The sequence below is a fragment of the Heliangelus exortis genome, chromosome 9, assembly GCF_036169615.1.
Source record: "Heliangelus exortis chromosome 9, bHelExo1.hap1, whole genome shotgun sequence".
Classification (NCBI taxonomy): domain Eukaryota; kingdom Metazoa; phylum Chordata; class Aves; order Apodiformes; family Trochilidae; genus Heliangelus; species Heliangelus exortis.
Window position 1 is genome coordinate 24,334,279 of NC_092430.1, and position 15,361 is coordinate 24,349,639.

Consider the following 15,361-nt stretch of genomic DNA (forward strand, 5'->3'; position numbering starts at 1 on the left):
AGGGGGGGAAACACTGCCAAAAAAAAAAAAAAAAAAAGAAACAGTTCATTGAGTAGAGAACAAATCCTTGAGGGTGGCAAAGGATGGTGCAGTTCCCAAAAGAATTTTAAAAACCCATGTAGGAATTTGGAAGCACCTTCAAAGTCAGATTTTTTTTTTTTTGCATAACTTTTTCCTTTGTTGACTTTTCATACATTCCACAAGGTTTGGGAAGGAATCCTGAGGTTCCAGCAGCCCACGAGGAGAGGTGTCAGAGGAAGGCAGGGCAGTGTATTCCAAAGTCTCCTGCAGGTGGAGGATGCATGGATGGAAAAGGGCACTGGCAACACCTACAGATTTCATTTAAGAAGATGAGAGAGTCCCTGGGTGAGGAATGCTGCCCTTGCAGTCTGGCCCCAGCAGCACAACCCTTCTGCACTCCAGATCTTCTCTGCAGCTCTGGTTTTGCTTTGTGTTGCCCTGGACTGGAAATATTTTTGCACAGAAGAGGCTGAAGTTTCTATTTCAATACTCAAGGGCAAGTAACTGAAGTATCTGATGACAAATCCTGCCAAAACCTGATTATTTCACTCGATGTCATGCCATGGACTGCAATCAGTTGTCTGTACTTACAGGCATCAAAATTAATTTTATAAAGAAAGAATTTATTCTCTTCTGGAATACTGATGTTGACTTTAAGAATACTTAAGCAAATTCCCACGTAAACGTCCTCGAATTTGATGGGTTTGATGTGACTCATCAGGTCATAAATCCTCAGAACCAGTTTGGCATCCAGGATGTAACCCATCCCACTGCAGTAGGGAGGGTACAGCCTGAAGGGATACTCAGCATAGGAGATGTAGGTTTTTTGGTAAAAACCTCTGTGGGCAAAGTTCTCTCTAAAAGGATAACCAGTGAAAAAGTTTTCTGAGGAATTGAGCTTCAGGAGGAATTTTATCAAGTTGGGGGTGTTGATGAAGACATCATTGTCAGTCTTCATGAGGAACCTGGTGTTGGGACAGAACTCAGTGACCCACCTGAAGCCCATGATGGTTTTCAGGGTGAGGTTGTCATAAGTGTCCAGAAAATCCTGGCGAATGATGTCACCATAGAGGATGCTTTCATCTTCCACTGACAGAGCTGCAGGGTTGTTTTCCCTGGCAGTGTCCTCACCCAGTAAGAAGAGGGTCAGAACCCGATGTCCCCACCAGAAGTTCTGGGATCCCCAGGTTATCCTGATGGCTTGCCTTGACCTCACATCCCTGGGATGTGAAGACACCAAGATGACCAGAAAGGGATTGATGTCTTTGCACTCCTGGTGTTCCCGCAGGGTGAAGAGGTAATTCTGCTTGTGAACTGGTTCATACTCATAAAAATACAGCAGGTTTGGGTGCTCAATCACAGGGCTGGAGTAAAAGGTTATGTACCAGATTGTTAGGATGGAAAAGACAAGGAGAAACAAAAAAAAACATTTTAATGGTCTCATAGACATCACCCCAGCTGGAGCGGGGCAAGAACCGCTTTGCAGAAAGGCATCAGGGACCTTCAAAATCCACACCAGGAGTTCTGAAGCATCTTCCCTGCTGAAAAAGAAATGCAGAAGTAATATTCAGGGTGTGATTATTCAAATAGTGACTTTTTTTTTTTTTTTTTCCCCTTGTCTGAAGTGTCAGCTGAAAGCTGTGCTGTGATATAATGAAGACAAAGCTGAGACTCAGCTGCTCCAGGCACCACAAATCAATGCTGCACCCAGAAAGAAGCACGAGCAGAGGCTGAGCATGGACTGAAACCTCAGAGCTTTCACCTTGGAAATCTCCCCTGGATAAACCTGAGCACTGCAGAAGATCACAGTGTGAGCCCAGAGATCTCAGTGTGATGGCTTCCACACAACCACATCTCCAGGGAGAAGGGAATACAGTGTGCAAAGCCTAATGGCTGCAAAGTGCTCTGAGAACTGGATGTTAATGGCTTCAAAAATTGTAATTTATTTTCAAGAAAGGGAGTCTTACTCGTTGTTATAAACTGGAGCAAATCAGCCACAAAAGCAGGTAAAAAGAGCAGCTCCAGCAAATATTTCATCCCTCATTTAAGGGAGGGATTGTGGGGGAGAAGGAGACCCTCAGCTTCCCCAGGAGCTGCAGATGTGCCAGCACAAACCTGTCCTACAGACTGAGCCCTGACACTGCCCCAAGAAATGGCTCCTCCCACACCGTGGCAACACTACTCAGCAATCATTTAATTTCAGTTTATTTTCTGTGCTTTTATCCAGTTTATTATTTATTATGTGCTTTTATTCAGTTTATTTATCCGTGCTAATTACACAAAATGATTTACTAAAGGGGCACTGCAACCAGTTTTGCCACAGCAGCTTTGCTGCTGACCTAACGGGAGCAGCAGGGAATCCAGTGCAGCAGGTGAGCTTCATGTCTGACAAGAACTTTTGGAAATTCTTCTAATATTTGCCATTTAAACAAAACAAGGTGCTACAAAATCCTCCTGCCACTTCCATCTACTCAAGTTTTAAAGAAGAAAGGATCCCATCTCTCTCTGGAGACATTCAAAGCCCAGCCTGGATGCCATCCTCTGCAACCTGCTCCAGATGAACCTGAGTGGAAAGATGATCTCAGAAGTCCCTGATTATTTTCATTATTATTATTATTTTCATGAGATGTCTACAAAAAGGCTACAGAATCTGTTTGCAGCTGGGCTCAGCTCACACCAGACACACAGGAACCAGCCCTTGGCCCAAGAGCTGGAGATGACCCAAAGCCTTTTTTTGGTGGGATGCACACATCTTGCTCTGGAGTCCAGGTTAAATATTCAAACCAACACAGCTTTTCCAAACTTGAATTTTCAGATGGAATCTGAATTATTTCAAGTGGAATAAACCCTCTGTTTTGCAGTGCTGAACTTGACTGTTACTGCTTTAAAACTACATAAGTTGTGAACGTTTCAAGATCTTTTAGCCCAAATAATTGCAGTGTCTTTACTGTGGGAGTTCCAAGTGGTTTGTAATGTTTGCATTAATAACATTTACCCTGCTCTGTAAAGTATCCACAAAAACACAGTGGGGACAAAGGAAGGTTCCATTTCCCAGCACAGCTAATTACTATTTAACTTCTCTTTGAAAAGATCACTGCAGGGCTTCTAAATGTTTCATGTGGAAAAAAAAAAAAAATATCCCAAAAGGAACACAGACCACTACATTTTAGGTGAACTGGAGCTGCCAGAGCCCATCTGCTTCTTGTGTTCCTGTGCATGATGTGAGTTTAAGTGAATGGTCACTTAAAGGCAGCCTTTGGAGCCCTGCCAGGACTGATGCACAGCACTTAAAAGGTATTAAAAGCAATTTGATACCAAAAAACTATTTAAATGGAAGAATTTCAGCCTGATCCCTCTCAAAGCTGGGTAACTCGTGGCTAAAAGGAGCCAAGCCTGCTTTAAAGGTGCCTCACAAACCTGCAGATGAACAAGTAAGTTTTATTTTAAACTTCCTAACCTGACCAATGTCCTAGAATCTCAGAAATTTGATGCTGATTTGCTTCTTTTCCTCCAGAAAGATGAAACATCTGTAAATAAAACAGAAGTTTGGCAAGAGCAGGGGAAATGATCATCAAGACTGTTTGAAGTGCACTTAGGGAAGTTGATTATAACCACAAAACCCCCTCAAATCTGCCAAGCTGCTATTTACTTCATGGCTTTATGGGAGAAAATATAATTAAAGTGCTCAGTTCTTCTCTCTTTCTATAGACCAACCTCACTTGTAGTGAACAATATGAAAAATACTGTCCTGGAGGAAAATAACCTGTTATGTATTTTATATAAATGACATTTCTCAAGGTTTGATGATCAATTTGAAGCAAAAGCATATCAAAGTTTGATCAGTTCCTGACTAGTGGAAAAATCAGTTCTTTCTGATGGAGAAAAAAAAAAAATCTGATTATAAGGATTTTGGTTCTTTATGGCCAGAACATCCTGACTACATTTTGAGCAGCAGAACTGGAAACCATCATCACTAAGAGCAGAACTCTGACTTCAAACACGTGCAGAAAAGACTCAGAGGACAAAGCAAAGGGGAAACTCCAACCACAGCCCTTGGCCTCTTTTTGTACTATTTCAAATGCTTAAAACAAAGTTGTGAGGCTGAAGCAGTGAGGCCTGAAAGCTGAGTGTTTGCTGGGAGGTGCTGCCACTGCAGACCTTCAGCTACACCCAGGACAGGTTCTCCACCATTTCCAGACTTTTTCTGACAGGTTTTGCCTTCCAGTTGCAGGGGATACACAGCAGGAGCAGCAGCTCTCTGGGAACACCTTCCCTTGCTGCCCGACTCACACAGAGGAGTGGTGAGATTCTGCTGAGAGGTAAAACGATCAACTCTAAAGCAAACAGAACCAGTACCGGGCACGCTCTGCAGTTATTTGTGATTTCTCACACGCTGCTCTAAGTGGGTGTCACTCTTTACAGGAAAAAGGTGGCACACTCATAATCATTTAAGTGTAATAATTGCAGTAGCCACTGGAGAATCAAACTTAAAGATCAAAAAAATTACCATTTTTATAACGTTAGATGTACAGAAAAGTAAACGCTTTTTTTTTTTTTTAAAGCTGTCTGAAGAAATCATTTTGAAAGATGCTGCTCCCCCTGGCTTCTCGTTCTCTCCACGTGCCTTCCTGCAATGAGAAACTGGGGGAAGTTCTGCAAGACTTGGGCCACGATGATCGTTACCACACATCATTTGCTCTCATTCAGGCTGCCCAGGCCACCTCAATTCTCTGTTTTCGGAGATTATTCACGGCAAGTAGAGTAATTAAGAGGTAAACCCCCCCAAAATGGTTAAATTCATTAAATACGAAGAAACCTGCTGCCCCCTGCTGAAACCATGCGAAAATTTAAAGCCATTTAAGTGTTTTCTAGTTAAAAAAAAAAATAAAATAGAAAAAAAAAAGTGATGGGAGAAGAGTTCGGCGTTCCCCGAGCAGCCCCTTCCCTGCGACCCACACCCCCGGCCCGCCCGAACCTCCCCCGCCCGTCCCCTGGGGATGGGCTCCCCTCGGCCGCCGGTCCCGTTACCGGTGCCGTTACCGTTATCGCTGCCGGTACCGGTGCTGGTAGCGGTTCTGTTGACAGCGGTGGGGTGGGAACGGATGGATGGCAGCGCGGAGGGGAAGCGAGGACCGGGGAGTTGCCGTGGGCACCGGGAAGTGGCCGCCTCCTACGCCGCTTCCCCTCCTTCTCCTCCGCGTCCGGGTAACGGAGCGGGGCAGGGGAAGGCCCCGGGAAGGGGGGGGTGGTGGTGGTGGTGGGGCCGGGGAATGGTCTCCTGGGGTAGGGGATGAAGCTGAGGGCTCCCGATGGTTCCTCCTCTGAAAAACTGGAGCGCAGAGAGGTGGAGATGGGAGTGAAGGGGTTGCAGGGATGAGGAGATGGGTGCTGGGAAAGCCAACCCACTGCTGTTCACTCCCCGAACCGCCCCGAATGACTGCACTGTAACCGTGGTGGAACATCCGGAGGATGCACATCATTTACATACAGTTTATCAAAGGTTTTCTGGGCAAAGTTTGAGGTGATGGTAAATCAGCTGTCCCGGTTTTATTGCTCTGTTTTGAGGTTTTTTGTTTTTAAGCTGAACGGAAAGGCAGAGCCTACACAAGCAAGGTGTAGCCTCACCCCAGCAGAGCAAATACTCCTTTGTGTATCTGTGTATTTGTGCCCAGGATGGCTTTCTCGTTCTTTCAGTCTCCTTTGGGTGCAAACGCAGGTTTAGAGCCTGCTGGGTCTTGTGCAGCTGCCTGGGGCTCTGCTCTGATCTCACCCTGGTGCAGAATGGCCCCAAGTGGCTCTGCACCACAAAACCTGGCTCTGAACCTAACTCAGGTTTGGCTCAGGTACAGTTAAAAACTGGAAGACTGGAGTCTCCAGCAGCCATCTGTGCTGTCCTGGAGAGAAATTATTGTTTAAGTGATAGCCTGATGTCATAAAACAACAGCAGAGGCTGTAAATTCTGGATGCAGTTTGGAGCAAACACACTGAGCAGAGGACTGAGTAATCTTTAAATTATGGTGTGACCCAGGGCATGGACCATCCATCCTCTCTGTCACAGCTGACAAAGAAGGGAGGTTTTGCCCTTGGTTGAGATAACCATATTTCAGATGAATGGCATGCAGGGAATTGCAATCCATTTGACCATGTTAACAATGTGCTTTGCTTCATTTCCTGCCTCTCCATCTTCTGATGCATTCATACACATTATTTATTAAGAAATGCAAACACTTTGCTCCCCCTTTGATACGTCATGACCTGCTCCTGAAAAAATTCCTACACATAATCCATATGTGTTATTAAATATGAAAAATGTGCAGCAGTGACTATGTCACTGTCAGCTGTTGTTGCCCCAAATTAGTTCTGGTATAACCCTTTCAGCTTCCAGAGAAACCAGATTATAACTTGTCTGTCAGGGCTGGGGTTTATTTTACACAATGTGTGTAATGGCTGAGCAAGCCCGGGTTGTAATTATCAAAATGATTACCTGATCAGTCAGCAGCACATTTGGCCAGAAGACCTTTACATCTCCTTGCTGATTGTGTGCTTTCTGAAGTGAAAACAAATGGCAGTACCTAAGATTGGTAAATAAAAAAGGGTAGATAAGTATTGCAGCCATGGGTCTGTGTCGGACCCACTCAGTCAAAAAAAAAAAAAAAAAAAGAGAGATTCAATATGAACTGAATAATTTTATCCTAAATTTTCTATCCTGTAAATTTTAATTCTCCCATTTTGAATGCTGGCCAAAAAAATCTTTTTATCAAGATTCAGTTATTTCCCCCCTTCTTGTTCCTTTCCTGAAGGGTATCTTGACTGCAGGTCAGTGAGCAAGAAGAGATGAGAGCATATTGAAGAGAATTTTAAATTTCAGGTACCTGGGTCTCAGTAATGACCACATTATAAGATCTGTATTCAGTCTCCACGGTGCAGAGTGCAATTAAATGTGTTCATAGGAACAGAACTCACCAAGTTTACAACCCTGACAGCACAACCAAAGCAGCCAGCTTCATGAAGGAATGGAGGGAGGAGCAGCAGCTGGGGTTGGAGGCAGCTTGTTGGAGCAGAGCACGTTTTGAAGTGGAGTTCACTCCTGGTTTGATGGAGTCCATGTGTCTGTGTAGACTCACATTACACAGCTCTTGAAATTCATGTGTTGCTGGGAGATAAGGTGCACCAATAAATCATAGAATCCTAGAATGGGCTGGGTTGGAAGGGACCTCAGAGCTCATCAAGTCCAACCCTTGCTCCACTCCCCCCGTGGTTCCCAGCCCATGGCACTGAGTGCCACATCCAGGCTCTTTTGAAATAGCTCCAGGGATGGAGAATCCACCCCTTCCCTGGGCAGCCCATTCCAATGGCTGATCACCCTCTCCAGAAAGAAATTCTTTCTCATGGCCAACCTAAACCTCCCCTGGCACAACTTGAGCCCTCTTGTGCCCTCTTGTCTTGCTGAGAGTTGCCTGGGAAAAGAGCCCAACCCCCCCCTGGCTCCAACCTCCTTTCAGGGAGTTGGAGAGAGTGATGAGGTCTCCCCTGAGCCTCCTCTTCTCCAGCCTCAACACCCCCAGCTCCCTCAGCCTCTCCTCAGAGGATCTGTGCTCCAGTCCCTTCCCCAGCCCAGTTGCCTCCTTTGGACCTGCTCCAGCACCTCAATCTCCTTCCTGAGCTGAGGGGCCCAGAACTGGACACAGGACTCAAGGCACCTTGTTATTTTGTGGACAAACCTCAGGGTTTTTCCCCTCTTTGCTGGCTGTGTTTCCATTTAATTTCTTTTCCAAAACAGATGTGGAAGCAGCAGGAAAGGGATTTCTCCAGGTAGCGGTTCCTTGGACCTAGGGATCAGGGAGTGCAGCCAGGCTGCTGCTGGTTCAGCACACACAATTGTACCATCTCAGGAGTTCTGAAATGATCATCTAAGTGTGGTTCATTGTTCAAACATGTTCACAGTCTGTAACCTTTGTGCCTGTGACCAACTGGTAGGTTACGCGTGGTTGTCCCACCCACAGGCTTGGCACTGAACATTACACCTTCATAAATCCTGTTTGCATGTTATCAGGCTGATATTTGTACAGCATCTATTTGTACAGAGCTTTCAGACACTTTTCAAGCACAAAGCTGCTGCTTCTCCTTCCTCTTCCTGACTCTTCGTGCTTCATCTCACCGAGGAGGGACAACAGCTTGGTGGCAAAAATTGGCTCCGGGGAAGGCGGTGAATTCCAGCTGGAAAGGCTGACAGAGACCAGCACGGTACCAATGGGCCTCCAGAACACCAAATACCCCAAAGTCAAGCAAGCTAACATACTGATGTTAGGGCTGGATTCTGCAGGAAAATCCACACTGCTGTACAAGCTCAGGTATAATGATGTTTTTTTAACCATTCCAACCATCGGCTTCAACGTCGATATGATTGAAATCGAGAAAGATTTTACACTGACCTTTTGGGATGTTGGAGGGCAAGAAAAAATGAGGCAGGTTTGGTGCCATTTCCTGGAAGACACAGATGGGCTGCTGTATGTTGTGGACAGCTCTGATAAGCAACGTCTGGAGGAATCAAAGAAAGAATTTGGATTTGTTTTAAAGAATGAATGTCTGAAAAGCGTGCCGGTCGTGGTGCTGGCAAACAAGCAGGATCTGCCTGGAGCTTTGAATGCTGAGGAAATAACCAGGAGATTCCACATCAAAAAATACTGCAGTGACAGAAATTGGTACGTGCAGCCCTGTTGTGCCATCACAGGAGAAGGTTTGTCAGAAGCTCTCCAAAGATTGGCTGCGTTTGCAAAACAGCACAGGAGATCCAAGGAGGCTTCGACAGTCTTTAAGGAAATCAAAACACTTTAAGAGTTTCTATCACCAGATTCTGGTCAGTTACAATCAGCATTGTTGGGCAGACTGAAAATAACTGGATTCTGGAGAACTCTTATAAGGAAATATTTATAAAGAACTTTGAAAGTATCACATTATACTGTTATACCTGCAGATGCTTTTGGGATGATCTCTGCAGCACTTTATTAGTGGTTGTATGCTCAGGGTTATTCAGCTCAGAAGTGTGGCTGCTGAATGCTGAAAAAGGTGGAGCTGAGCTTCTGAATTTAACAAGTGGGAACAAAATAGGTGAGCAGTGCTTAAAAAGAGCTTTTTAAAAAAGAAGTTATTGTGTCAAGTCGTAAAAGAGCTATTTGTTCAGCAAGAAAACAAGAGATAAAATGTTGTTCCATAATAAATGCTCTGTGTATTCCTCAGGTTAAAAACATGGTTCTTTTAGAGCTGAAACTCTTAGTTATGTACAAGAGAACCTAGGAACCTGCAGTGCTCTTTGGAAATTATTGCAGTGACTCCAAAAAGATTTTAACAAACAGGATCTGCTCCTCATCAAGCCACAGAGCTGAGACCCAGTGCTGTTTGTGAGGTGCTGGTCTGCTGTCCCTTTGGTACAGATCTCCAGGTACCCATTTCTTTGCTCCTGCACCTTTGGATTGCTGTCCTTAGCCAAGAGTGGAGTGATGGAAGCCAGTGTGGGATCAGTCTGGTGAGGTGCTGGCCCCTGCTCCCTGTGGGGTGGGAGGCAAAGGGAGAGGGGGAATGGGGAGTCTGGCTCCTTGGTTGTTGTTTTTTATAGATCTTGATGGCTCCTCTCCTGAAAATTTGTTTCTGATAAATTTAGGTTTGATTAAATTTGACAGAAGTGGCACAAAATTGCTAATCCTGTTACTACAGTTTGTAGGAGGAAAAATAAAAAACCCAAATTAAATTTCTATTCAGATTTCCTGATTCATGAAGGACTAAATTACTATTCTGAATGCCATTAAAGCAACAAAGGTTTGATAACTAGACGACTAATTGAACTGAGTCAACCATGAAAAGAGTTTAAACACAAAGGCTGAGAAGTTAATAGGGCCTGTTCTTTTAAAAGCAAGAGAAAAGAGACCATCTAATTATTGGTTATACAGTCCCAGAAAATCCAGCCCAATTATTGCTGCCTTCTTGAACACTGTCTGCAGAGGTAGGATGGTTTGGCTGCTTGCTTACATATCTAGATTATTGGGTTTTTTTTTTCCCCTAAATCCAGCACAGTCTTTGACCAGGGGCAACTCATTTAATCCCTCAGTGCCTCAGCAGTCTCTTGGCAAAATGAAATTCCCAGTTATGGGCTCTGAAAAAGTTGTGGCAAGGGTCAGCTTGTGAGCCTCTCTCCTGCACCAAACTGATTATGCCAAGTTAGGAATTTACATTTGGTTCTTACTAATAAACAGGCAGGAATTTCAAGTTACAGAAGGGTGAAGCAGCAAGAAAAGCACCCAGACATACCTTGTTGTCTCATGTATGTCTTATTCAAAGGCAAAAAAATCATCAGGTGAATTTGCTGAAATAGTAAACAAAGGAAGGTTTCTCAACAGAAGTTGTTATTAATACTGACAGTAATTAACCACAGGCTAAATCCTGAGTCATGGTGAGACTACATTTCTAAAAGGAGAGCAAGTATTTAGACTTATTTATTGCCTGGTCTGGTGATCTAGGCTCAGTATAAAATATCATCTTCTGGCCCCAAACAGATTTTTTTAAAGTCTGCAACAATGGGAACATTATTTTCCTGCACTAAAAATTGTAATGTTTCAGATCAATACCTGTATAAAAATTTGCATGTGCATGTTACATATTAAATTTTCCCACTAATTTAAGCTAATCATGTGCCTATTAGAAATCTGAATCTAGCTTAGTGGCCACAGGACTCCCTCAGGGAGAAATACTCCTTGAGAGATTTAATGAGTGTGCACCTGGGTCTCTAATTAGACAAGAAGCAAGTTCTGAAGGGAGAAATAAAGTAGTGTAATAGACCAGCTCATAGAGGTGAAAAAGAGAATAAGCTTTCAGGCATATGGTCCCTTCTCCAGGTTTTTAAATAAAATGAAATGACACTTACATTGACTTGAGTATTTTACATTTTTCAGAATATCAAGTATTTAAAAGCTGATTTTTCCAAGAACTTGGTTTCCCAAAAAAGTGAAGCTGTGCCTATTTTATCTGCCCATGAAGACCTCTACCTTTCTGAATAACTTTTAACCTTTAAAAACAAATATTGATCAAGTCAGATCAAGACACAGGTTCTCAAAGGAATTATATGCCTGAAAGTTTAATTAAAAAAATCAGTGAGATAGAGCAAAGTGACCACACTGGTGCCCCCAGTGAAGGCAAAGCTGATAAGGTGCAATAGACTAATCCCAAGGAGATAAATGGTCCATTTTATCTGTAAATGGACAAGAGGACATAAATCCACAGAGCCCAGACTTAATTAGTTCCTCTGCTCCTGGCTGCTTGGCCTTCTTCTGTACTGCAAGAGCAAACAGTGTACTTGGGGGCTTTTTCAGGATGAGGAGATGGAGGGGACAGAAGCCACTGCTTAAAATGTCCTTCTTGTGCCTGGAGTAAGGGTGAGTTGAAAAGTTTGCATGGGATGAAAGACCTTAAAAAGCTGGGGGCCCCCCTCAGCTCTTTATGGTGCATCAGGTTTTGGAACATTTTTTCATCAGCTGTCCCAGTAACTCACAGTCAGATCACCTGTGTTTCTTGCATCTTTTACTGGTGTATACTGGCAGTTTTCAGCTGCAGTGAAGTGGTAAAAGCCTAACAACTGTATTATGGCCAAAAAGAATGAGCCCTCCAGTGTCTGCTGGTGTTTCTTCTTACACAGGGTTTGCTGTCATGCTCTTTTCTGCTGACAGAACAGTCATCCATGAAGAAATCAAGGGAACCTCTCTGAGATTGTGAAACACAAAGGGTAGGATCTGGGAAACCAGCAGCATGCTGCAACCCTCTGCCTTCTCAAGGAGATTATCCACTGGGACATGTTGGGATGTGACAGTTTCAAAGCTGAGAAATCCAGAGTGTGTGGGGACCTGTTCTGAAAATCATGATAAGCTTTCTGAGTTTTGAAATACCTGTCATGGAGCTCACTGAGCATATTTCCAGTGGGATGAAATGCTGTTTTAAGGGAAGCAGCACATGGCAAATTTGTATTCCTCCTCCTTTGACTGGGAGACAACTCTCCCAGTAATTGAATCCTCTGCAGAATCAAAGGGAAGTGCAGGACAAGGCTTTTTCAAGATCAGGTAATGTAGAGGTGTCTGAGTTACTCAAAATGCCTCTGTTGCCATCTCCTCATTTCTGACAAGTTAACTGAAACAACTGAAGATAAAGCCTTCATATGTCAAACAAATTCTCCTGCACAGGAAGACAATACTTCAAAGCACTGCATGAATATTAAACTCCTTAAAGCAGGCTTTCCTCCCAAAGTAAATGACCCATGCTGAGGTCTGTGCTGCTACAATTAGACTTCTTCCACTTATAATTAGCTCCAGTATTCCTACTCAGCACAGGCAGAAGGATTCTGGACATACATCTCAGATCACACAGGTTAGATTACACAAATTTCTAGTTTAGGATATAAACTCCTGAGGGTAGAGGCCCTACCTACAAAGCCAGCACCATCCTGCAGGCACAATCTGCAAATATAAATTCATAAAATAGCAGCAAGTCCAAACACTTTATTTTGAGCTCGTGTAATTTTAACAGATGTGGCAAGAAGCTTGTGCTTCAGTTTTTACAATATTCTGTTCTTTAGCTGTTCTTGTACCACCCCCACTCAGGCAGGAGGTGTTGGCAGTGTGACTGTAGCACACGAAGCACTGAGTTGGGCTGTCACCAAGAGACACCTCCCCTAACCCTCTGTCACCCCTCTCCAGCTACAGGTTTACACTTGCAGGTCTCTGCACAGCAGAACTTTCTCATTTTTGCTGTTGTTCACCATCAAAATGGTGATGCCAGTTCTGGTCTTTTCATTAGGTTTTCATTGAGTGTTTTTGTGCTGGAGCTCACACTGCTCCGTGTCCCTGGGATTACCCAAACACTTGTACAAAATGGTTTCATTGTTTGCTTTCAGATCCCTCCTTAAAGCACTCCTTCCCCATGATGTTTGCAAAAATCCTAACAATAGCTCTTAGGGTTTTATGATGAGGCCCTGCCCCATCTATCTTTTGATGAGTATTCCTTAGTAATTTCCTTGTTATCCCTGTATTTATTTGTCTTTTCTCTTTTAGCCTTAGCAGTTGCTTTATTTGGTGCAAAGATCATCTTTTTGTTCTGTGTTTTATATACTGCCTGACTGATGAGAAGCCCTTACTACTGAAAATAACCTGCAGCTTGTGGAATACCTGCTGAAGTAATTTTGTCAGTTTAATTAAATCATGGCTCTTAAACTTGAGCCATGTGTATTCTTTCTTTTTAGCAAATATAGTTGGGAACTGCAGCAATAATTTCATTGATCCAAACAAAGGCTCCACTCCCTTACAATTGTGTGGGGCTGTTAAAGGATAACTGTGCCTTAATCAAGAATTTTCAGTTATTTTACCTAAGCAGACAGATGAATCACTAAAGAATGCTGACCTTCACCTTTCCTTAACTGATTCATAATTCTGAAAACTTCATGGTCTGCTCTCTCCTGCTCTCCTGCCCAGGTCTCTGCTGCTGGGTGCCAGTTTCATGCAACAGATTTTGACTAAATTCACATGGTTTTACCTTCATTGGGGATTTACAGTGTAAGGTTCAATTTACCTAAAATATTTGCAGATGTTGACAGTATGAATGCTCATGTACTCATCAGTTATTTGCACACTGCAAACCAACTCAGGTGCATAGAAATCCAGCTAAATATCTAAAATTAAATTATCTAAATTAAATTAAATTATCTAAAATAAAATCAGAAATAGTTTGCTACAGAGAAGGTATATGAGGAGTTAAGCAGGAGGGGAAGTGAGAGAAGATAAACTTTAGACATACAATGGAAAATGGTAGAGAAAAATAACTGAGAGCAGCTCTCAGGGAAAATGTAGTCCCAAGTGATGCAGATACATAAAGCAATAGAGAACTATAAAAGGAACTTTCCAGCCACCAACTCTTGAGTGGTTTTGCATTCCCATTTTGTGATAATATGTGTTAAGGAACCTTCTCTTATTTTAAAACTATGATTTTATGTGGGCAAGTGTTCCTGCTTGTGCTCACAGATCTAACTTCACATGTATTCTGAACTTATATACTAAAGGCAATTATTTCATAGATTTTAGGAACAATAGGCCCCATAGATAATGTAACCTTAGAAAAAATATTATGCAGATAACTGGCTCCTTATAGTAACTTTAAATATTAATCCTGAATAGGAAAAATTAAAAAATATAACATCTTATTAAAATCAAATGTTGTGGAAATGAACTAGAATAGTTTAAAATAGTTCTTCCATTTATCCTACATAAGAAGACATATTGACAGCTATTCCTATTTCTTAGTTACCTCCTGCTTACTAAGGGCTACCCACTGAGCCTTTCCTTTTTGAAAATAATAAGTCCTTTGGATCATTGACCATCTAAAACAATAATTTATTGCCTGTGCTAATAGGTAAATTTGCATATATTTGGTTTTTTCTGTGCTGCTAAAAAGCACCTGTCAAGTCTTAAGGAAAACTCAACCCAAATACCAGAAAACCTTTACCTCAACTGAGCAGAATTAGAGAAACCCCTCAGTATGGAGTTCAGCATTTCGGCACTGAGACATCTTGTGGCCTCGAAGCCACAGTGCAGCTACTAAAAATTCAAACACTGACAACAGGAGCTTGAGAACTCTGTTCCGGGAAGTTTAAACTCAAAACCTTACCCATCACTTTTGCAAACAAAAAAACTGGTTAACTGCAACACAGATGGGACTTGATTTCAGATATTAAGTATGTAGAAACCTGATGCTAACAATTTGTTAAATTAAAATTTCTGCACTTTAGGTAGAATTTGTTTCCATTCCACATTAAGATGTTATTATGATGGATGTTTCAAAAGCAGAGCATTTGTGGAACAGAAAGTTCAGAACTGTGAGTGCTGTCTAAACTGCTGCTTCCTCAGAAAAGTGTGTCAAAACCAAGAAATACACTCAGTTTATCTGATTAAAAAATGCAGCTTTGAGTCACTTCAAAAGTAAATAGTCAAATTAGATTTCAACCTCTATGGAATTAAATATTTTTTTAAAAAGAAAAGATTTCTCTAAAATATTTTGAAAAAAAATATTTGACTGATTTCTCTGATGAAAAGTTGATTCCTATTATAGAGGGACCTCCCTCTATATGCTTTTTCTTCTGCTTTAGAGGTCTTGGTATTACCAGCCTCATCAACTGTAATTAAAACCCCATTAAATATGTGAGCTAATTAAACTATACAACAAATTGTATTAGATTTTTCCTACTTCCTTCACAGGGTTCTGATTTATTTACAGAATGTAAATGCTGAGAGGATAAAAAACTGTGTTTACACCT

General features: G+C 42.4%; 2 protein-coding genes across 8 annotated transcripts in view; one reads left to right on the plus strand and one right to left on the minus strand.

Annotated features, from left to right (window-relative positions):
• Positions 1–15,361, minus strand: part of B3GALNT1 (beta-1,3-N-acetylgalactosaminyltransferase 1 (Globoside blood group)) — a 26,167-nt gene continuing 10,806 nt past the window's right edge. For 3 of the 6 annotated variants that reach the window (XM_071752780.1, XM_071752778.1, XM_071752783.1), the window contains 2 exons: positions 5,062–5,342; positions 1–1,562 (listed from right to left, as the gene is read on the minus strand). In XM_071752780.1, the coding sequence (XP_071608881.1) occupies positions 512–1,471 (960 nt within the window). In that variant the 5' untranslated portion in view covers positions 1,472–1,562; positions 5,062–5,342 and the 3' untranslated portion in view covers positions 1–511. Of the gene's footprint in view, positions 1,563–5,061; positions 5,343–6,984; positions 7,225–15,361 lie in introns of those variants that run through there. The other 3 variants (XM_071752781.1, XM_071752779.1, XM_071752784.1) reach the window with 3 other exon arrangements.
• The window catches only part of ARL14 (ARF like GTPase 14), a 13,287-nt gene continuing 5,607 nt past the window's right edge, over positions 7,682–15,361 (plus strand). Inside the window, exons 1-2 of one of the 2 annotated variants that reach the window (XM_071752785.1) lie at positions 7,682–8,878; positions 9,453–9,549. In XM_071752785.1, the coding sequence (XP_071608886.1) occupies positions 8,272–8,856 (585 nt within the window). In that variant the 5' untranslated portion in view covers positions 7,682–8,271 and the 3' untranslated portion in view covers positions 8,857–8,878; positions 9,453–9,549. The remainder of the gene's footprint in view (positions 8,879–9,452; positions 9,550–15,361) is intronic. The other variant, XM_071752786.1, reaches the window with a different exon arrangement.